Below are 21668 nucleotides of genomic sequence, written 5' to 3'. Positions count from 1 at the left end.
TAATATTTTAAAGTAATGCTACTCTTACTTGAGTACAATTTTTGGATACTCGACCCACCTCTGGGCCACAGTGATGCGGACGCTGCACTGGTCCGTCGTGGTGAAGAGGGAGCTGAGCGTAAAAGCAAAGCTCTCAATTTACCGGTCGATCTACGTCCCTACCCTCACCTATGGCCATGAGCTGTGGGTAGTGACCGAAAGAACGAGATCGCGGATACAAGCGGCGGAAATGAGCTTCCTCCGAAGGGTGGCTGGCCTCTCCCTTAGAGATAGGGTGAGAAGTTCAGCCATCCAGGAGGGGCTCAGAGTAGAGCTGCTGCTGCTCCACATCGAAAGGAGCCAGCTGAGGTGGTTCGGGCCACCCCTGGGCGCCTCCTGGGCGAGGTTTTCCGGGCATGTCCCACCGGGAGGAGGCCCCGGGGCAGACCCAGGACAGGCTGGAGAGATTATATCTCTCGGCTGGCCTGGGAACACCTTGGTGCTCCCCCGGATAAGCTGGAGGAGGTGGCTGGGGAGAGGGAGGTCTGGGCTTCTCTGCTTGGGCTGCTGCCCCCGTGACCCGGCCTCGGATAAGCTGAAGAAGATGGATGGATGTTAAATCTAAATGTTACAGGAAACTAAATATTTAGCTAACATGGAAATTTATTGTACGAATCAACGGAAATACCAAAATAAAAGCTTTACGAAATCCTCCGGTGCAAAAGTGTGCCAGTAGTGGTCAGATTGTGTCTGCTCTCCCCTGATGGTCACTTCTCACCACCATGAGCTGCTTCACTTCTTGCCTACCAGCACGTCCAGCGATTTAGCTGAAAACATCGGAAGATCCGTTTTGTCGGCCAACCAAAGGTTCAGCAGTAGTGCGCTCTCAGCAGCTGCGGTCTCCACTTCACAATCGCTGCAGCACGTCCAGCTGAATTGCTAAATATTTAGATTTAAATATAATAATAAGATTTAAATTCAACATTTAGATTTAATATTTAACATTTAAATTTAACATTTAAAATTGTGTTTTAAATATGAAAAGTTACAAATATTTTACTAAATGTTGTAAAAAATGACTCGAATGACTGCTGTTCCCAGTGTTTCATCGAAGCATTTTAATGCCTTTGTCTTATTCTAATATCTGAGATACTCTTATTTCTGTGACTACGTTTACATTTGGGTTTGAAATGTTATTTAAATGATTGAGTTTATAATGAATCAAAGTGTATGTCAACATAAGGAAAAACATCAGAAGTAAATGAAAAAAACCCACATTTTCATAAATTTATTTATTTATTTAATTCTGTTTGTTATGACAGTATTTATTTCAAATTGCTTTTATTGATTTTCAATGATCATATATTGAAATATCTATGTGTAAGATTTTTATTTTTCTTAAAATTAAAACTAATATATGCTTTAAAACATCCGCCATGGAGTTTACGAGAAGCTTCTACGAGACAAAATACTGACAAACTGACCAAAAGAAGGAAAAGTCCCCTCCAGTAAGTAAAACATTTAAATTTATTCATTCATAACATCTTTGCTGGTGCTATTATTATGATAAAGTTAAACACACTGACTGGTTATCTCTTCATGTGCCGAGTTTTAAAGCAGAAAACACGATGAGTAAAACACGGTGAATAATAGGCTGATAATGCATTAAAATCTTTAGTTCTGTGCAAAACTGTAGATCAGAGAAAAATGTGGGCGCTCTCGTCCTTCCGGATCTTCTCTGAGTGGTTGTGGTGGAAGTCGGGTTTTCTTCCTTTTGCTTCAGTTCCCTTTCATTTCTTCTCCCAGCTCGAACAGATCATCCATCAGATCTGAGACAAACCAAGAAGACAGAGGATAGGTTACTAACTCTAAACAGATTATACGTGAGTCTGGGCTGCTGATACGTCAGTCGGAGGTTCACTAAAGACAACTTAAACCAGTGAGTGATGAAGGCGTAAAGTCATGACATACTTAAACCAAAAAATGCAACACATGTGTGAATATATCTGCTTTGGATTTCTGGACTCATCCAGAATCCCAGTACCTAAAAACCCCTTTAACTTTTATTAAGGCTTCCTCTGAATGGCTGACTTCAGGAAGCCTGCTGAGGGGCAAAAACTGGTGCTTGCAGCGAGCACCCTGCCTGTAGCTGATTCTTTCTTTTGTCACTCCTCTGCTGAAGGCTGAGGCATGAAGCCCGTCTTCCTGACATGTTTTCTTTTAGCAACAACTTCCTGACTTTAAGCCTTCATGGCTTCATCTTCAGTGAGCGGACAGCTGAGCACCAACAGGAGGGTCTCTTTATCCCTACCTCTGTCTGTTGTGACTCCTTCCTGTCCTACAGGTCCAGCTGATCCTCCACTTCCTCCTGCACCTCCTCCCATCGTCGGTCCCACGTTCCCTCCTGCACCTCCTCCCATCGTCGGTCCCACGTTCCCTCCTGTTGTTCCCGCTAAATTCCCTTCGGGTACTGGTTTCTTGCCCCCACTACCATCTTTGTTGGGCACATTTGGGAGGGGCGCTCCTTTATCGTCTTTCTTCTGCTTGTCATCTGTTCTGTCCTTATTTTTGTTCTTGTTGCCTCCAAACATCGAGAAGATGCCGCCTCCTCCTCCTTTCTTCTCACCTTTGTTCTTGTTGGCTGAATTCAGAGCTCCCTTCACTGCCCCCTCCACCAAGCTACCTGCTCGGAAAAAACAAACACTTTAGGTTCAAAAACATCTTTTCTCGATCTCCACTTCCCCCCTTCTCTGCAGCTCAGTTTTCCAACACATTTTCCTCATTTAATGTTTTGAAGGCTCTGAGGAGGAACTCAGTAACGTTCCCAAAAATTCACCCAGAGGTGAGATCCAACAGCTCTGTCTCAGACTCTGCAGGCCTCAGTAAAGGTTAAATTTCATGACAGCCATACTTGTCCATCAAATGTGGGTTGTTTGGAGGGCTGCAGGAGAAAGCCATATTCTTCTCTTTAACAGAACACGGCAGCACAGCTGCTTCTGAACAAACAACACCAAAGTGCAGATGTTTGCCCATCATGCACAGCAGCACGTTTGGAGGAAACAAACACCTCAGAGCAGCTGTGAGCACCATGGAGGAGGAATGATGATCTGAGTGCACCACGAGCTCCTCTCTACACCAAAGTATTCTAGAGTCAGCGTGAGGCCGTCTGTCTCACAGAAAGTTCGGACCAAACTGGTCATCAGCAGGACAAAGCTCTGAGCGCAGCTGCAAATCTGCGACAGCACGTCTGCATGGAGCTGCTGCAGAGCTCAGAGCTGAGCATGAATGAATGCTGCAAACCTGAATGAGCTGAAGCGACGCTGTAAAGAGGAAACTGCTGCCCTTTAATGGACACAGCACATATGTTTACATAGTGAAATGCAGCAGGGAGTCACATGTCTGTTTATCAGTTCGTCACCTTGGCGATCTCTCGCTGGACGACATTTTCTTCCTTTTTACAGCACCACCCTGTGCTGGTGCCGTTTGGTATCTAACATTACAGGACACAACAGAAACCATCACTGCAACTTAATGCTGCTGAATCAGGGGGCGGAGTCAGTTTGCTTTAGTTCCTGTCAAATAAATGCTGACATGATGCAATGCGTCACACTTTTGTTCTTCTGAGGCTGTATCGAGTCATTTTAGACCCGATAATGACCAGATGACCTCACCTCCTCCTCCTCCTCATCTTCTGGTGGACACTCAGCCGTGCCCCAGGGCCTCACCTAAGAGGTGCCCGGGAGGTGCCCTCAGATGAACCCGTGTTATGACGTGGACAAGTGGCGTCTCTACTCTGAGCCCCTCCCAAATGACTGACTCCTCACACAGACAGGTTTTTCTAGCAATTCCTCAGCTCTGACTCGTCCCTGACGAGGGGGGCGTGGGACTCACATCACAGTTACGATCAGTTAACAGGTCAGGTATGCATAATTAACAATCATTAATAAATGCTTAAACACACAACTTGATCAAGTTAATATTCCCCTTTTCAGATTAAGTTAACTAAAACTGCAGCCTTCTCACCTGCACCAGGTAAAGTCAGGTAACCTGAACAAAAGGATGTAAAAATAAACAAAAACTAAAGAAAATATGAGCTGTTTTTTTCTTGAAATACACAGAATAAATCTGCCCTCTGCCTCTCTGAGCCTGCTTCTAACAACAAAGCAACAAAACTGACCAAAGGAGCCAAAGAGGAGGTGACGCCAACAACAAAGGCTGCGAAAATCTCAGGTTTTACTAATGAAACATCATTTCCTCTTTAAATGTCTGCAGTAGAAGAGTTTATGTGCCAGTTTCACTGTTTCGAATCAGACCATAAACGGGTGGTTTGTTTTTTTACTCACCCGCTTTTTGGCCGGCCATCTCTGCGAGGTTGTCCATCTCTGCGGTGTTTCTGTCTCTGAGGCGCACTCAGGTGTGCTTTAAGTTCAGCTCTCAGGTGAGAGCGCGGCTGGCGACGCCCCTCAGGTGGCTCAGCTGAGGAATCAGGTGTGTCTGCAGAGCAGCCCGACCTGTTCCACCGGCTAATTCATCATTCACAGAAGTGCTCTCCTTTTCTGTACTGACGTTACTTCGTATGTTTCTGTGCATCGAACTAGTTCCAAAACATGAGCCAACACAAACCGCCCATCACTGAATGTGAGCTCAAAGTGCTGCCACGCTCTTCAGGCCACAGACACTTCACACTTTAAATAACAGTGTATGAACTGTTAAACTGTGACTCACCTGAAAACAAAAGCAAAATCAGTGAGTAAGTATTTCTATGATACGCTACTTTCTGTTTCTACTTCTACTCTATTTCAGCTACTGCTCTGATGCTCAGATGTTATTTGTAGTCTGTACCAGTGCACGTGCACAATGTGCACGTGCTCCCCTGTAAAATAAGAAATCTGACCCTAGAATAAAACTAGTTCATGCATTTATTACTTCCAGGCTGGACGACTGTAATTCATTATTATCAGGAAGTCCTAAAAACTCCCTGAAAAGCCTTCAGTTAATCCAAAATGCTGCAGCAAGAGTCCTGACAGGGACTAGAAAGAGAGAGCAGATTTCTCCTGTTTTGGCTTCCTGTTAAATCCATAATTAAAATCCTGCTCCTCACATACAAGGTCTTAAATAATCAGGCCCCATCTTATCTTAATGACCTTGTAGTACCATATCACCCTATTAGAGCACTTCGCTCTCGCTCTGCAGGCCTACTTGTTGTTCCTAGAGTATTTAAAAGTAGAATGGGAGGCAGAGCCTTCAGTTTTCAGGCCCCTCTTCTGTGGAACCAGCTTCCAGTTTGGATTCAGGAGACAGAAACTATCTCTACTTTCAAGATTAGGCTTCAAACTTTCCTTTTTGCTAAAGCATATAGTTAGGGCTGGACCAGGTGACCCTGAATCCTCCCTTAGTTATGCTGCAATAGGTGTAGGCTGCTGGAGGATTCCCATGATGCACTGGGTGTTTCTTCTTCACTCACTATGTGTTAACAGACCTCTCTGCATTGAATCATATCTGTTATTAATCTCTGTCTCTCTTCCACAGCATGTCTTTATCCTGTCTTCCTTCTCTCACCACAGCCAATCACAGCAGATGGCCCCGCCCCTCCCTGAGCCTGGTTCTGCCGGAGGTTTCTTCCTGTTAAAAGGGAGTTTTTCCTTCCCACTGTCGCCAAACTGCTGCTCATAGGGGGTCATATGATTGCTGGGTCTTTCTCTGTATGTATTATTGTAGGGTCTGCCTTACAATATAAAGCACCTTGAGGCGACCGTTGTTGTGATTTGGCGCTGATCAGTAGTTTTGTCTCGCCAGGGCGGAACTCACTGTGGGTTCATGCCCTCGGCCCACGCCCCTCTGAAGAGGAAACACCTGGGCCTCATAAGTGCAGCCAGCATTTAAGCCAGGGAGTGACTTCTACTCATCGCGGGATCGCTGTGTGTGACTCGTGTCAGTGCAGCCTAGTTCAGAGTTCACTCTCGCATCTCAGCACATTCCTTCTAACGTGTGTTTCTTCTTTAGATCCCCTGGACCCGACCTTGTGTTCCCTGAGTGGATTCCTGTTTTGTGAGTGTTTGGAGAGAGACTGATCGCGAGTGGAGAGTGTCTGAAGAGGCGCTACCTGGATTCCCTGGGGCCTTTTCCCTGTCACAGTTGTGTGGATAGCACCTCCCCCATAAATACCCACTGTGTGCCTCTAAGCCTCTCAGTCCTGCGTGTGAGTCCTAAGCGAATTGTGACACTTAGAGCAAAATGTCAGTCATATATATTTCACCTCTGTAATATTCTTGATATTTATAATTGAGCTATTTGTTCATATTAGAGCTATGCCTTATATTTTTTATGAACTTTGTAATATATTGTATTATTTAATGAGTTCAGTCTGTTACTGCTATTGTCTTAACATCCTTATGGATTATTAAAGTATTCTGATACCATTTAATTCAAAGCTTAAGTTGATTATTATTTTCCAGCTGCTTGTAAATAATTAAGTCATCAGCATCTGCAGCGATCCTATAATGTCTGTAATTCTGATGGGAGTCATTAAAGTTTGGAATCTATTATTTCATTTTAGATTTGAAACTGTTCAGTGTGTGTTTATTGTGTTTATTTTCATCACTTTCTCATTACTATTAGTGGATTAATAGTTCACTTCTATGCACATTCTCTCCTTACTTCATTCTAATTTTAATGGATAATAATTATTTATTAAAATATCAAATACTTCATTATTTTGTTATTTATTCTATTTGAACATTAAAAGTAATTTATAAACGTATTTCATAATTATTTTTTTGTTATACATCTAATTTATGTATTCATGTATTACATATATTCACGACCCCCCATCAGGTCACACAAAGGTCATTGATTGGTCACCTGTGTCACAGGTAGACTGTCATACCAAACAGTACCTGTGCAACGTTTCAGTTATTTTCTCCTCACATTTAGATCAGTTCATAGAAATGAATTATTTATGTGTGTGATGAGCTACCTCAGAGACTGTGTTTGACCAGAGTAATAATTCCACATAACTAATTTATTCATTTAATTTATTCAATATTAAAGGACAACCAAACCAGAAACATGTATTTAAAGTGTATTTAAAGTCCATGTTCAAGCATTTTAGTTTTTATTACCCAACAATCATATGACCCCCTATGAGCAAGCACTCTGGTGACAGTGGGAAGGAAAAACTCCCTTTTAACAGGAAGAAACCTCTGACAGAACCAGGCTCAAGGGAGGGGCGGGGCCATCTGCTGTGATTGGTTGGATTGATCCATGTTAATGCTGACAGCTCTAATAATAACAAATGATTAAATGCTGATTATTAGAGATAAGTTGATCATATTTAAGATCGAAGAATTAATTAATGGCAGGACTTCTTTGAGCAGTTTTGTAGGAATGGGGTCTAAAAGACACGTTGATGGTTTGGAGGAAGTAATTATTGAAGTTAACTCAGAAAGATCAATTGGAGAAAAAGAGTCTAACTTAACATCAATGGTACTGAAAGTAGCTGTAGATAATATTACATCTGTGGGATGATTATTGGTCATTTTTCCTCTAATGGTTTGTGGCACGCCATTTCCTTTCCAGCTTACGAGTTATCTGCCTGAAGCTGTGCGTTTCTGAAAAGACGGACAAAAAAGTGGATTTTTTTTAGTCTTTATTCAGGAGTGGGAGTTGTTTCCTCGGGGGTCGGGATGTGCTTTACAGCTTCCTGTTTTAGTTTCCTTGAGATGTTTCTTCAGCCAATTCGAAAAGATCATCCAGCAAATCTGAGAAGAACCAAAAGTGAGACATTATGAATGAATCCATTGAGCGGCACAGCTTGTACACTTCCAAGGTTGCCATATACAAAGAGGTGGCAGAGCAGGCTTCAGTGTGACGGAGCGATGAGCAGTCCTGCTCCTCATACGTACCTCCATCGTTGGCAGAAGCACTTTGTGGTTTTTCTTCACCTTCTCCTTCCATCGCTGCTCCGCCACCACCGCCAGCTTCAGGGAGCGGCCCTTCAGTGAAGAGACCCTTGAATCCGGACTTCCGCTCCTTCTCATCTTCGTCCTCTCTGTTGAAGAGTCCTCCTTTGCCTTCGCCCTTGTCCACCTCCTTCTTTTTGTCCTTGTCGCCTCCTGTCCGTGAGAAGATTCCTCCTCCACCTTTCTTCTTGTTCTTGTCTTTGTCTTTGTTCCCTAAATGCAGAGCGCCCTTCACCGCACCCTCCACTGCATCTCCTGTACGAAAAGCACAACACCAGCATGAGTTTAAAATAATGGGTATACACGACGTTCTTTCCTGCACTTCCACTTCCTGCTCCTCTTCCTCAGTTTCCTTTATAGGCGCAGAATCAGGTGTTGTCCCACTGCGACTCGTATAAAGGCTTTATGGATGTTAAACCATGCCAGGTAACTATTAATACTGATAATCAGTAATAATCACCTCAGCTGAACCCAACGAGAGTAATTTTCCAACTATATTTTCCAGCTCCGGAGGCCATCTTTGAAAAGATGATCTCACTTGAACTTGTGAGATCACAGTGACCATGTTTGCAATGTCACTGTGTATCGTACTGGTTTAGATAGGTTGTCCAGTCTCGACTTTGTCATGTAAGCTGTAAAAGTATTTTTTACACATTGAAATCTGAGACAATGCTTGAACATGAAAATATCAAAACTATTAAAGATAAAAGAATTAAACTGTCGTTTGTGTTTCTCACCATCAAAGTGAATCAGAGTCTGTGATGTGTCTGAGTATTATGAAAAAAGCTGTCCTGTTGAGTCCAGTATTTGAGCGCACACTGAAAGAGTTGTTGTTACTGTTGTCTGTGCATCAGCTCAACTAAAAAAACTTAAGTTTGAGTTTCCACCTGACTGCAGCTCCGCCTGCTCCACCAATCAAAGCAGGAGCAGAAAAACTAATCAGCTTCACTTCTTTTCCATTTATTATTATTACTGTTTTTGCACTCACCCACTTTTTTCCCGACAATCCCTGCCAGTTTGTCCATGTCTGTGATTTTCTGTGTTGCTGTGAGGAAACTTTTCCCTTCTCAGGCAGGTGGAGGTGAGACTGGAACCGGTGACACCTCTCAGGTGTGTTTGCAGACCAGCTCGACCTGTTCCACCTGCTGTGACCTCACAGAAATGTAAAACACAGAGTGTGGTTCTGACAGCTGAACTGCTGTTTGTTGTGCTTCGGTGATGGTTTTGTGCATTAGTTTGGAGCCGTGGTGTCCCAGCAGGACAAATCTAAAAGTAAAGCGCTGTCCTCTCCCCGTGTCCCACAGCGCTGTCACAGACATTTTACTCTTTTACTTTACAGCCTGTTGACTTTTTTTTTGCCGATGCTTCATTTTTCATTTACATTTTAATAACCCTGTAGATCCCAACAGTCAACCATTTCCCACACAGCTCGAGCCTTTTCAGCGGATTTCTTAGATATGTGGACATCCACACGTGATTGTCGTGCGTGTCATGTAAACACACGATTTATAGAATATGATGCATAAACAGAATATATGAAGTATTTAAAATGAGCTCAAAGTTAAACATCATCGTTTATTTGTATAGCACTTTAAAAACACACCAGGCAGACCAAAGTGCTGAACAACACAAATCAACACAACAAGCAAAATTAAACATACAATAAAACTGAGAAGAAAGGTGTCAGTTTCCTAAAGAGTTAAAAGCCGGGAATAAAAATAGGTTTTCAATCTGGATTTAAAGACCTGCACTGATGACGCTTGTCTAATATGGAGGGGAAGCATCGGAGCTGCAATTGAGAACCCTCGTTCTCCTGAGTTTTGGCCGCGACATAGGTACCGACAGCAACAGCTGCTCAGCTGAACGCCACGAGCGAGCAGGAACATGACAGGAGCAGGTGTCACCGGCCTGGGTCTGAAGGATCCAGGGATTTTGAATAAGCATGTGTATTTTTGGTGCTGCTGCCCTTTGTTTCCATGTGTTTGTGTATAGGTGGGTGTGTGTGGGTGTGACAGAGCACCGGTTCTTCAGGCCTGGTGGGTGTGTCTGCCAGGTGCCAGGTTTAACAGTGTGGCTGAGTGCGCCTCGACGTTGGATTGTTGCGTGAGACTCCACGTCAGTCTTCTAGCTTAGTTTAAGTCTGTGAGTGTGTGTCTACTGGAATTAAGTGTCTTGTCTTGTTATTTCCCCTCAGGAGGAGCGTGGAACACTGGAGGGCAGCAAGCACAGGGTGTGCGGACACACGGGAATGGCGAGCACGGACTTTTGAGAAGAAGACACGACACGGGAGCGCACGGGGATATATTGTCATTTTGCTGCACTGTAAATAAACACGCTGCTCAGCATAAAGAGTCCAGGGTCCTCATTCCCCTCACCCCTACAGTCTGCCACACAGACCGTGACAGCCAGACCATTTAAACATTTAAAAACCAATAAAAAAGACTTTAAACGAATCCTAAATTCAATGGGAGCCAATGTAAAGAATCCAGAACCGGAGTGATGTGATCGAATTTTCTACTACTGGTTAAAAATTGTGCTGCTGCATTTTGCACTAACTGCAGGCTTGACAAAGTGTGCGACCCAATCCCTATTAAAAGGGAATTACAATAGTCCAGATGTGAGGTGATAAAAGCATGAATACGAGTTCCCGAATTGTGTTTGGAAAGGAAAGGCTTAACCTTCGACAGGCGTCTGAGGTGATAAAAAGCTGATTTTAACATTTACATGACCATTGAAGGGAAGTGCGGAATCAAATTTAACACCAAGATTAATGATCGAACTTTTCAGACGGGAGGTCAAAACACCAAAATCGACATCTGGAGAATCAGTAGAACGATGCGGGCCAAATAAAATTGTTTCCGAATTGCGATCATTAAAATATAGAAAATTATTTGCCATGATTTGACATCGCTAAGACAGTCAAGCAGAGATTGACATGGGGAGGTATCCAAATGACTAAAAGGTGAATAAAGATGACAGTCATCGGCATACAAACGAAATGACACTCCGTGTTTACAAAAAATCGCACCAAGAGGGAGTAAATACAGCGAGAAAAATAACGGCCCGAGGATAGATCCCTGGGGCACACCCCAAAGCAGAGGGACCACGGAGGGCCAGCTTAACACAAAAACTCCTTTTGGAAAGATTTGATTTTATCCATGACAATGCCAAATCAAAAATTCCCACACAGTGGTGTAAGCGGGAGATCAGCAGGTCGTGGTCCACTATGTCAAATGCAGCTGTCATTCAAATAATCTAACAGCTGGGTATGTACAATCCTCTCCAAGATCTTACTTAATAAGGGAAGCTTGGAGAAAGGTTTAAAATTTGTCTAAATATGTCTAAAATTTGACATAACAGAATTATCAAGGCCACGTTTCTTAACTGAGGGATATGTGACTGCATGTTTAAACCCACTAGGAACTTGACTGGTTAACAGACTAGCATTGATAATTTCAGGATGTAAGGTCCAATGGTAGGAAATACCTTTTGGAGAAAGCGGGGAGTAACAACATCGTTCAGGGAACCACAGGGCTTAGCATGAAGCACCAACTCCTCTAAATCAAGCAGAGAAATTGGTGCAAAGGCAGAAAACAGGCTTGAGCAAGGAGCATGCATGGCCGGATCAACAATAGTTGGGGTCGGAGGCCTCAGGCTAGCAATCTTGTCCACAAAAAAGGTAATAAACTTATTGCACATAGCCTCAGAGGATGGGAAAAGGTCGTAACCCTCCATGTTAAGTACAGAATTTATAGTATTGTATAAAAGACGAGGGTTATGTGACTTGGCCATGAGTTGAGAAAAGTAGGAGTGTTAACTGCGCTCTGATAAGCTTTCCAGCTAATTTTTAGGGCTTCCAGAGAGACATGCAATCTATCTTTTTTCCACTGTCTTCCACATCTCCTACATTGTCTCCTAATTGCTTGGGTACGATCAGTTAACCATGGACTAGTCTTAGGTTTACATTTTCCTAGCCTCAAAGGTTTAAGGTTCAAGGTTCTTTATTTGTCACATGCATAGTTATACAAGTATAACACACAGTGAAATGTAACCTGACACGCTCCTCGACATGTGCAAAAATATATTATATATATATATAGTATATACATTGGGTGAATGTGCAGTAGTAGCAGCAAGCAGGTGAATTCTGTACATTAATATGAATAGACATCTGACTATTTTACAGAATAGACAATATAAACATATTTAAAATTAAAGGAATTTGTACATTGTGCCTGGGTTTAGAGTGTCTGGAAGAGAGCCCTGTCTCAGTCAATTATAGATGATGTGAGAGGGTGGGTGTGTGTGTTTAGGGCCCGGATGGCTTGGGGATAGAAGCTCCTCTTGAGTCTCTCTGTCCTTGCCCGGATGATGCGGAACCTTCTACCAGATTGCAGAAGTTGGAACAGGTTGTTGCCAGGATGGGACGGGTCCTTCAGTATCTGCTCTAGTCCGGCATCTCCTGGTGTAGGTGTCCTGAAGCGGGGGGAGAGCAATCCTGCAGCAGCGTTCTGCTGTACGGATCACTCTCTGGAGAGCTTTTTGGTCCTCCACACAGCTGTTCCCAAACCACGATGTTCTGTGTGAGGATGCTCTCCACAGCGCCTGTATAGAAAATCTCTGGATCTCTGGAGAGACCCTGAACTTCCTCAGTTGTCGTAGGTGATACAGGCGCTGCCTAGCCTTTTTGGTCTGGACCTGAATGTGGGCAGCCCATGATAAAGGGGCAACAACATCAAGCACAGATTTACAGGAAAAGTCAAAATACAAAAGTAGGTCATCTGCGGTGGATAACTCAGGGGCATAAGATATGAATTTGACAAATAATATGGAAAACTGTTCGGCACGATAACATCGAACAGGTACAGCCCGATTTGCCAAAGCTTTGGAAGGAGCAATATCAAATAAAATAGGCATATGGTAGGAGAATACTGCATCTTCGACATGTTCATTGCAAAGAGATAAACCATATAAAACTAAGTCCAGTGTGTGACCACGTTCTTGAGTGGCACCACTAACAGATTGGACAAAATTAAAAGAGTTCACTAAGTCCAGGAAGTCCTTGGCCAGGGGCTTCCCCGGGCAGCAAACGTGTATATTAAAACCACCAAGCAGGAGGATCTGGTCATACCGGGATGCACAATCAGCAAGGAATTCCGAGAACTCGGGTAAGAACTCCATGTTATGTTTCGGGGGCCGATAAACAATCGCACATAACAACGAAGGCGAGTGGCCCAGTTCGCGCAAACAGAGTTCAAAACTGGTGTAGCAAGATGATGGGAATAGCTGCTTCAAGACTAAATGAGCCTTAAAAACAGCAGCAAGCCCTCCTCCACGACCAGAAGCTCTCAGAACATTAAAAAAGGCACAGCCAGCCGGTACTAGTTCAATGAAAGCGCTTAACTCACCGGGAGAAATCAAGGTTTCAGTCAGAAAAAGCAAATCCAGAACATGAGAAAGAAAAAATTCCTTCAATATGAAAGTCTTGTTTGCCACTGACCTCCATCACAGACCCTGCTCAGCTAATCTGCTCTTCACAGATGGCGGCAGTGCTAGCTTCCCTGTGACACTGGGTGAAAGCAGCCTGTCATTACTTCACAGACGAAAGTCACCGACTTGATCGGTCTATGGTTCTCAAGCTGCACAATCACACTTGCTTATATTTTTTTGTAACTCATATTTATGTATATTCACCAGAGGAGAGAACACTCTAGACCATGCTTACTCCAACATTAACCATGCATGCGGCGTTACGTATTTAAAATACAAAATATGAGTAACTGTATTCTGTTACAGTTACCGTTTAAAAAGGTGGTATTTAGAATACAGTTACTTTGTTGAAATGAATAGATTACACGGCGGTCTTTTCCTGTTTCATATGTGAGTGTCATGGTTCTGGGTCGGTTCGACCCAGCATTTTGAGTTCCTTATGTTCTGGTTTATTTTTGAATGATGGATTGTTCTTTATGCTTCTCTGGTGCTTTGATTTTTATTATTATGAATCTGTGTGTCTGTTATTCTGGTGTGTTTCTGTATTAGGATTAATGTTCGGGTTGTATTTCGTTGTTATTGCAGGTTTAGTTCAGTGTCTTGTCTGTCTCACTCTGTCGAGTCCGTGTCCCAGTAAAGTGTGTCTTGTTTCCTGCTTTACTTTGGAGGTTCATGTTCCTGTCTTATGTCTGTGTGTCTAGCTTTGCTCCCCGTGTCTCGTTAAGTGTAATTTCTCCCGGCCGTGTTCCCACCTGTTCTTCGTTCCCTCTTGTTCCTGCCTCAGTATTTATAGTGCGTGTCCTCCAGTGTTCAGCGTCGCGTCGTTAACGTCTTCTGCCCTCACTCCCTCTGTGTGTTCTGTTTGCCAGCCTGCCAACCTGTCTAGTTATTCGGTACTCCCAGTTTAGTTAGTGTTTTTCTGTTCTGCTTCATCCCAGCAATAAAGCTGTGTATTTTGAGTTTCTTCTGCCTCCTTGAGTCCTGCATTTTGGGTCCTCTCTTCCTGCCTGCCTACACACAGCCATGACAGTTAGGCTATGGTCTCTCTATTTTTGGTAATTCCACGCTGGTGGAAACCCAAACAAAACACACGTTAAGAGGCTCTAATGTCTGTGTCTCAATCAGTGCTGGTCAAGTTACTTCAAAAAAGTAATCAGTAACTAATTACTGATTACTTCCCCAAAAAAGTAATCCTGTTACTTTACTGATTACTTATTTTCAAAAGTAATTAGTTACTTAGTTACTTAGTTACTTTTTAAAAACACGATTTACAGCCTGAATAGGTGATAAAGCGATAGATCTTTCAGCCCAACTCTACTTTTTCTACAATCCATCATACAAAATGTAATGAAATGGAAAAGTCTCTTTTTAAAACTTGCTTTATTAGTTTTAATCTTTTACTTTATGCATCAAGCAAACATTAAATTATATGCAACATTCTCTGACTGGAAGAAATTAGTTTAACATTTAAACCTATTTTCTGCACATTCCAGCACATAAAATAATTAGTTTTTGCCCATCTCTGGTCTCTACTTGTAGCCCGCATAATGACGTGAAGAAATATTTTTTAAAATGATTTAATATGAAGGCAACAGGCAGAGTGTTACAGGCATTGCGCTAAAGCATGTAGCCTGATGGGCGGTGTAGCCCAGCTGTAAGTAAGCTGTTAAGACTCGACTGTACGCTGTGTTCGTGTTTCCTCTGAAACAATAAGTCCTGTTGCAGCAGCCTTTCAACGCCTCTCTCTGTCTCTCGCTAGCAAAGTTGACCCAGACAACAAAGTAAAGCTAGTTTTCAGCTACGAGCCGACACGAACCCGACGTATTAGCCAGAGGTCCCTTTACTACGGTTCGACCTGTTTTATATACGCGCGGAATAGTTTTCTATACGAGATCACTGCAAAAAGTGCAGCCTTACCTAATGTCCACCTACTAGATGTTTAAGGTTTAAACATCTAGTTGGTGTTGGTGTGGAGAGTAACCTTCAGTAATAGTAATAAATCACACAGCAACAGTACATTCATGTAGCTGTAAACAGCATGATAATATATTAAGTAATCCAAAGTATTCAGAATACGTTACTGTCATTGAGTAACGTAACGGAATACGTTACAAAATACATTTTGGGGCATGTAATCTGTAATCTGTAGTGGAATACATTTTAAAAGTAACCTTCCCAACACTGGCAGCTGGCAGAAGAAATAAACAGCTTCTTTACCTGAGATGAAACACCACAACAGCAGCACTGCTTCACCCTGCTCCCATCCTCATCCTCACCTAGTTCCTGCACTGCTCCACTCACTGTAACGGAGCACGATGTCAGATGTGTGCTCCTCCAGATGGAGTACCTAGAAAGGTGCTAAGAGCGTGTACCCACCAGCTCACCTTCATCTTCACCAGACTCTTCAACCTCTCACTGGATCAGGCAGCCATCCCATCCTGTTGAAAATCAGCCACAATCATCCCAGTGCCGAAGACGTCTCCCATCACCAGCCTGAACGATTACCGCCTTGTGGCCCTCACACCGGTAATCATGAAATGCTTTGAGAGAAGAATTTGACCCCCACCAGTTTGCATACCGTGCAAACAGATCCACAGAAGACGCCATCGCCACAGCCCTCCACGCTGTGCTGAGTCACCTAGAGCAGCGGCAGAGCTACGTCCGAATGCTCTTCGTGGACTACAGCTCAGCCTTCAATCATCCCGGACATCCTCATCACCAAACTGGTCACTCTTGGCCTCCCTCCTCTCACATGTGCCTGGATAAAGGACTTTCTCACAAACCGGCCCCAGACTGTGAGGCTCCGCCCCCATCTCTCTTCCACTCGCACACTGAGCACCGGCTCCCCACAGGGCTGTGTGCTGAGCCCCCTCCTGTATTCTCTCTACACCCACGACTGCTGTTCGACCCACAACAACAATCTCATCATCAAGTTTGCTGATGACACCAGGGTAGTCGGACTCATCTCAAAGGGAGACGAGGCAGAGTACAGAGAGGAAGTCCTGAAGCTGGCAGCCTGGTGTTCAGAAAACAACCTGACGCTGAACACTAAGAAAACCAGAAGTCATTGTCGACTTCAGGAGACACAGCACTGACTTGGCCCCCCTTTACATCAAGGGGGAGTGTGTGGAGAGGGTCCACACCTTCCGGTTCCTTGGTGTCCTCATCTCTGCTGACATCTCCTGGACAGGAAACATCTCAGCGGTCGTCGAGAAGGCCCAACAGCGACTGCACTTCCTGAGGGTCCTCAGGAAGTACAAGCTGAACAGGTGCATCAGCACAAAGACCCACAGACTCAGAAACAGTTTCTTCCATAACCACCCTGAACTCATACATGCACCGATAAGTACAGCCCCCCCCCCACTGTGCAATGCTAAATTCTATGTGCAACAACCAGAACTGTATATACAGGAAGGCCGGAAATGAGCGGCTGTGAAATCCTTCTAGCCTTTGTTCAAGTCCACCCTTACTTCCACTTTTTGTCCGGTCACTAGCGCCACAGCGTGAAAACTTTAAAATTGACCCAGAAATGTCGCTCCGTTGTTTTGTACATTTTTCATTCTCGAGGAGCTGGAAAAACTTTATCGTTGTCACCGGCATGTTTGGTACCTTAGGCTCATCAGAGACATCCAGGTAAAATAATTTTATTTAATCTACACGCATTTAAGAATTACTTGGCTAATTTCATGGATAATTTCAGTAGGCCGGGTAGGCCACTCACTTCTGGCCTACCCGGCCTTTGAAGGACCCGTCCTACGTGGACCAGGTGGGTCGGGTCCTTCGAAGCATGCTGCCCCTGAATTTGGAGAGCATTAGGCTACGTAAAAAGGTCACAAAGCTGAAAACAGGCATATTTTTGAGTTCACAAAAAAGCTTGGTTACACAGATGAAGTCTATAACATTTAAGTCTTTTCACAGCGTATTAGAATATTTTACTTAAGCTTAATAATCTGAATAATGCTTTGATCTCTTCAACTAATTGGAATTTATATTGGCGCTTTATAGATCGTACAATAATAGAAAGGAGAGAGGAAATTAGGACAGGAGGTCTAAGGCCTCTGTCCTAATTAGCTATTACAGCAGTGAGCTTGACCTCTGTGTCAAATACTGAGCTTCAGTAAAGATTCAAGCTGCAGTTATTTATATTTCCTCACCTTAAATCTTCACTCAAAGACGAGTATCTTTGACAGTGCATATACAGATGTATTATATATAAGAGACAAATATTGTTCTTTTAATATGTTGGCATTACTAAATTTGGCTCAATGCTTACATATATGTGTAAAAAGCAAATGTACGAGCTGTGATAACTGTGTCTGATAGAATGAAGAGTCGACTGATATATGAAATATTCCTTTATTGGGGGAGAAAATCAGACCATGTCATAACTGCTTTAACCAATTCACACTACAACCTGGGTTTGCCTCTTATCTGTATTTAATTTTAATAACAGTACTCTGTTTTTGGTAACTATTGTCTTTGATGTAAATATGTAAATAAAAGATTTGTGTATGTTTCTGTGTCCTGTTTGTTTGTATATTTGTTTTTATTGCTGTAGTTACAACCAAATCTCCCCCTGTGGGACAATTAAAGGATTATTCTTTAAGTCATACAGAATAGATATCAGAGCCTTAAACAGGCTGACTTCTGCTAAATGGGTCAAACTGGGCAGAAAGTCTACAAACACATAACATCCTTATAGAATATGATGTAACACTATAGATCAACTTAGCTCAGAATATATAAAGCATATAAACAATTACAGCAATATGATGCAACAAACACAGCAGCTACTGATCCAAAATACTCAAAGCTTCATAGAACTGAAACAAACATTTATTTTTAGCTCCATTCTGCTGCTGATACAGACTTTAGGTTTCTGAACATTAAACTTGTTGCTGCCTTTCATAGTGTGTAACTTGAAGGCCCTGAGTACTTTCTCCCACACTGAAAACACTGGATGATCACATTATTTGAACATTACCTAATAAGACTGATTCAGGACAGACAGTTATGTTAAACTTTCCTAGCAGTCCTTCACAAACAGGGAACAGTCTGTCTATTCTCTCCATCTGTCAGCTGCTGCTGGCTCTTCCTCCTCCTCTTCCTCACACACTGCTGAGTTTGTCCTGGTGGATCATCAGGGGTGCAAAGCCTCACAGATGATGTGCAGCAGTGGGTCCCTCAGTCTGTACACCTGAGCCATCCTTCAAATCCGGGGAAATGAAGGACGCATTTATCGCCTCATTTGGAGCAGCCTTCGTCATGTCGCTGTGACGTAATCAGCCTACAGATGCGGCCTCAGGAGGATGCAGACCCTGATTTGGGACACTGCTTAAATCTGACTGAACAAGACAGGCGACCGACAAAATAAAGCAGGAAGTAATGCACACTGACACACTGGTGACAAAGCTCTTTTAATTGTGCCTGTTTATAAAGGCAGGACAAACAATATAATGATAATAATCATAAAACAATCAGACGGAAGAATTTGAATTTTCTGCTGAACATGAAGTGAAAGAAGATAAAACACAGCAAACATGATACGATGTAGTCATCTCAGGAGGCTGCAGGTGGAGGTTTGATGAGGCTGAAGGAGGTTTTCTATTTAAATAACCCGCCAACGACGTTCCCCAGACCTGAGAGAGAAACGAGAAATTAATATAAGACAAACACAGATGGAGCCGACGCGGGCTCGTCTCTGAAGCTGCAGTTCCTCTCACGTCCAGCAGAGGCAGCAGCGAGTCGGCTCCCACACACTGACCTCTGTGGATAATTTCCTCTTTCATAACACCTGTACAGGTTTGATTTTTTTGGATGACAACACGACAGGGTGCCATCAAATTCAAAATGAAATCATATCAAATTTAAATATTTGATCTATTTTCCATGTTGTAAATCAGCTTCCTGCTTTCATCCTGCACGATGCCAAGTCACATGTTTAAACACAAAATGTTTCAAAATGCTGCTCCATTAGACAGCGCTCACCTCCTCCACCTCCTCCACCTCCTCCTCCACCTCCCTGACCCTCGTTTTTGTTTCCACCGTCGAATGACAGCACGTCATCGATACTGAGGCTTCCTCCTCCTCCTCCTCCTCCTTCCTTCTTCTTCTCACCCTCCTGGCCACCCTTCTGCCCCTTCTGCGCGTATGCACTTATGCCCTTCTTCACTGCACCCTCCACCACCTTACCTGCACAACAAACAGCGTTTAGGCATCCTCACCTGAAGGGCTCTCACCATCACATTTATATGTACTGATTATTACTGCTTGTTTCTACTTTCAGCGTGAGCTATTTCATCTGTATTTGGCCATCTGCAACCACGTGCCGACACAGCTCCACAGCCACAGATGGACGGTTTTAGGGAAGAAACAGGAGCCAAGGCAGCTGAAAGGTGAACCGTGTCTGTGCGTGTAGTGCTGCTAGTTTGTGGTGACCCTACTTTTGGAGACATGCTGAGCAGCTAGGTTGGAGCTGGTGGCCTCAGCTCGCTCTCTAAAGCTTCTGGCCTCACGTTAGCGTTGCTGTGGAAGGGTACGCGTGGACCAGTTTCCCCTTTTTGTGTCTGCAGTACCTGATGGGCGGTGTGGGCGTGCGTGACGTGGGCGTGTACCTGCTGTGCTTCGTGTCTGCTCCCTGAGCTTTAGCGGCTGAGTTTGCAGAACAGGCTGAACAACGACGGCCGAGTGCGATAATTACACTTACTTTGCATTGACGTTTCTATGACAACATGATTGTTTGCACTGTAAACAAGGCCGCCCTCACTGACACGGCCGTGTGGAAAATTCCTGTCAGTTTCACGCAGGAATGTGGACGGACAAACCGGGGAACTGTCGGTGTTTGCATCGATGTTGTTGCACACCTCGTCTTCTCAACAAAGTCCAAAAATTACGTTAAATATTTAAAAATTTCTTTACTGCAGACTGAAAATGAAATGACTGCTCATTCATAAAGTCTGTGATTTAGTATCAGACAGTGTTATCGCTTCCTGATTGTGAGTCTGAACTAAAGTGTGAGTGCTCAGTCAGCTGATCGCCACACAAAATTTTATACGTTTTTCTGTTTTTGCTTAAAGAGCAAAAGGATTTTAAAAAGCGTGGACAGTTTAGATAACTACAGAAAAAGTAAGATAATCATAATCATGATAATAGAATGAAACATCAAAATAAACAGAGGTCGTAAGTTTACATTTGTAATGAAGAAAAGATGAAACACGAATGAAGAGATTCAACTCAACTGTTATAACCTAATTAAAAATCTTTCATTTTAGCTTCATACTTTGAACCTTTTGAAGGAAGCTCTCTGAGGTTTGAAGCTGTTGCAGACAGCAGAATAAAAACTCTTCTCTTCTTTGAAATAATATTTAAAGCTGATGAAATCTGAGAGATTTTCCTCAAACTCACTGGCTTGCTGTCCCACAGCACGCGCAATCCCATTACTTCCCCCGAGTTTGCCACTGAAGTCTGCCATGACTGCTGCCGCCCGGAGTGTGTTTGTGGATGCTGAAGCATCTGTCTTATACAGGAGGGTGCGCTCGTCCCCTCAGGTGATGGGATACGAGCGCCGCTCCCGCCCTGCTGAGGTGAGGCTGCCGCACAGGGCTGACCTGTCACACAGGTTTGAGGCCAGGCGGCAGCATCATTTATCTATTATATTATGTATACAGTGTCAGCTCACGACAACTGCTGTTGTGGTTGGTTACTTCAGACTTTTAATAAAAGACCTGCTCAAACAGGAACGGTAATTTGAGAAGATGGCAGCACTGAGGTGAAATACACCTGTGATGGTGGGAGTCCAACAGGTGACTGAACAGTTTCCTCTAGATGAGAGACGAGTGCAAACCTCACTCATAAATCATTTGTAGACTATGAATGTGAGGAAAACAGCATGAAGGTGAAATACAGAGATCTGTTTGGGCTCTTCTGCCTGACAAGTGACAGGTGTGCTCCCTGAGACCGAATGAGGAGTTAATATGCAGCTGAAGCTCCTCTATGGTTGACTCTGTCTGAGGGAGGAGCTCCGCTGCCCTGCAGGGTGGAGTTGATGAGCTTCAAGCTCATCCCAACGATGCTCCGGCCGACGAAACTTTGTAATGACTCAGTGTTTAACATGGCAGAGCTGAAGTGACTGAATCTTCATGTTTTGACAAATGTGAAGTTTTTGATTGTTGAGAGTCTCCTGCTGTGTGTGTGTGTGTGTGTGTGTGTTCTAAAAGCCCTGCATGAGTCACGCTGTAT

The 21668-nt window shown here is 43.5% G+C and overlaps 3 protein-coding genes across 3 annotated transcripts; all 3 read right to left on the bottom strand.

The window, feature by feature from the left end:
- Positions 1–1250: 1250 nt before the first annotated feature.
- Positions 1251–4466, bottom strand: LOC146375431 (uncharacterized). The gene is made up of 3 exons (XM_084949022.1): positions 4323–4466; positions 2291–2662; positions 1251–1808 (listed from the first exon to the last, which is right to left on the bottom strand). The coding sequence occupies exons 1-3, from the start codon at positions 4357–4359 to the stop codon at positions 1759–1761; spliced, it is 459 nt and encodes a 152-aa protein (XP_084805148.1). The 5' UTR covers positions 4360–4466; the 3' UTR covers positions 1251–1758.
- A 2446-nt stretch (positions 4467–6912) lies between these two features.
- LOC146375430 (uncharacterized) lies at positions 6913–9024 on the bottom strand. Its single transcript, XM_084949528.1, has 3 exons — positions 8929–9024; positions 7884–8195; positions 6913–7739 (listed from the first exon to the last, which is right to left on the bottom strand). The coding sequence occupies exons 1-3, from the start codon at positions 8963–8965 to the stop codon at positions 7687–7689; spliced, it is 402 nt and encodes a 133-aa protein (XP_084805654.1). The 5' UTR covers positions 8966–9024; the 3' UTR covers positions 6913–7686.
- Positions 9025–17647: 8623 nt separating this feature from the next.
- Positions 17648–20984, bottom strand: LOC146375429 (uncharacterized). Its single transcript, XM_084949483.1, has 3 exons — positions 20835–20984; positions 19419–19622; positions 17648–19069 (listed from the first exon to the last, which is right to left on the bottom strand). The coding sequence occupies exons 1-3, from the start codon at positions 20899–20901 to the stop codon at positions 19035–19037; spliced, it is 306 nt and encodes a 101-aa protein (XP_084805609.1). The 5' UTR covers positions 20902–20984; the 3' UTR covers positions 17648–19034.
- Positions 20985–21668: the final 684 nt, after the last annotated feature.

Source organism: Perissodus microlepis, chromosome 13 (genome assembly GCF_051167445.1).
Source record: "Perissodus microlepis isolate ML-2025 ecotype Zambia chromosome 13, ASM5116744v1, whole genome shotgun sequence".
NCBI lineage: Eukaryota > Metazoa > Chordata > Actinopteri > Cichliformes > Cichlidae > Perissodus > Perissodus microlepis.
The sequence above is the reverse complement of the archived record's forward strand: the minus strand, read 5'-3'. Positions and strand labels throughout refer to the sequence as shown.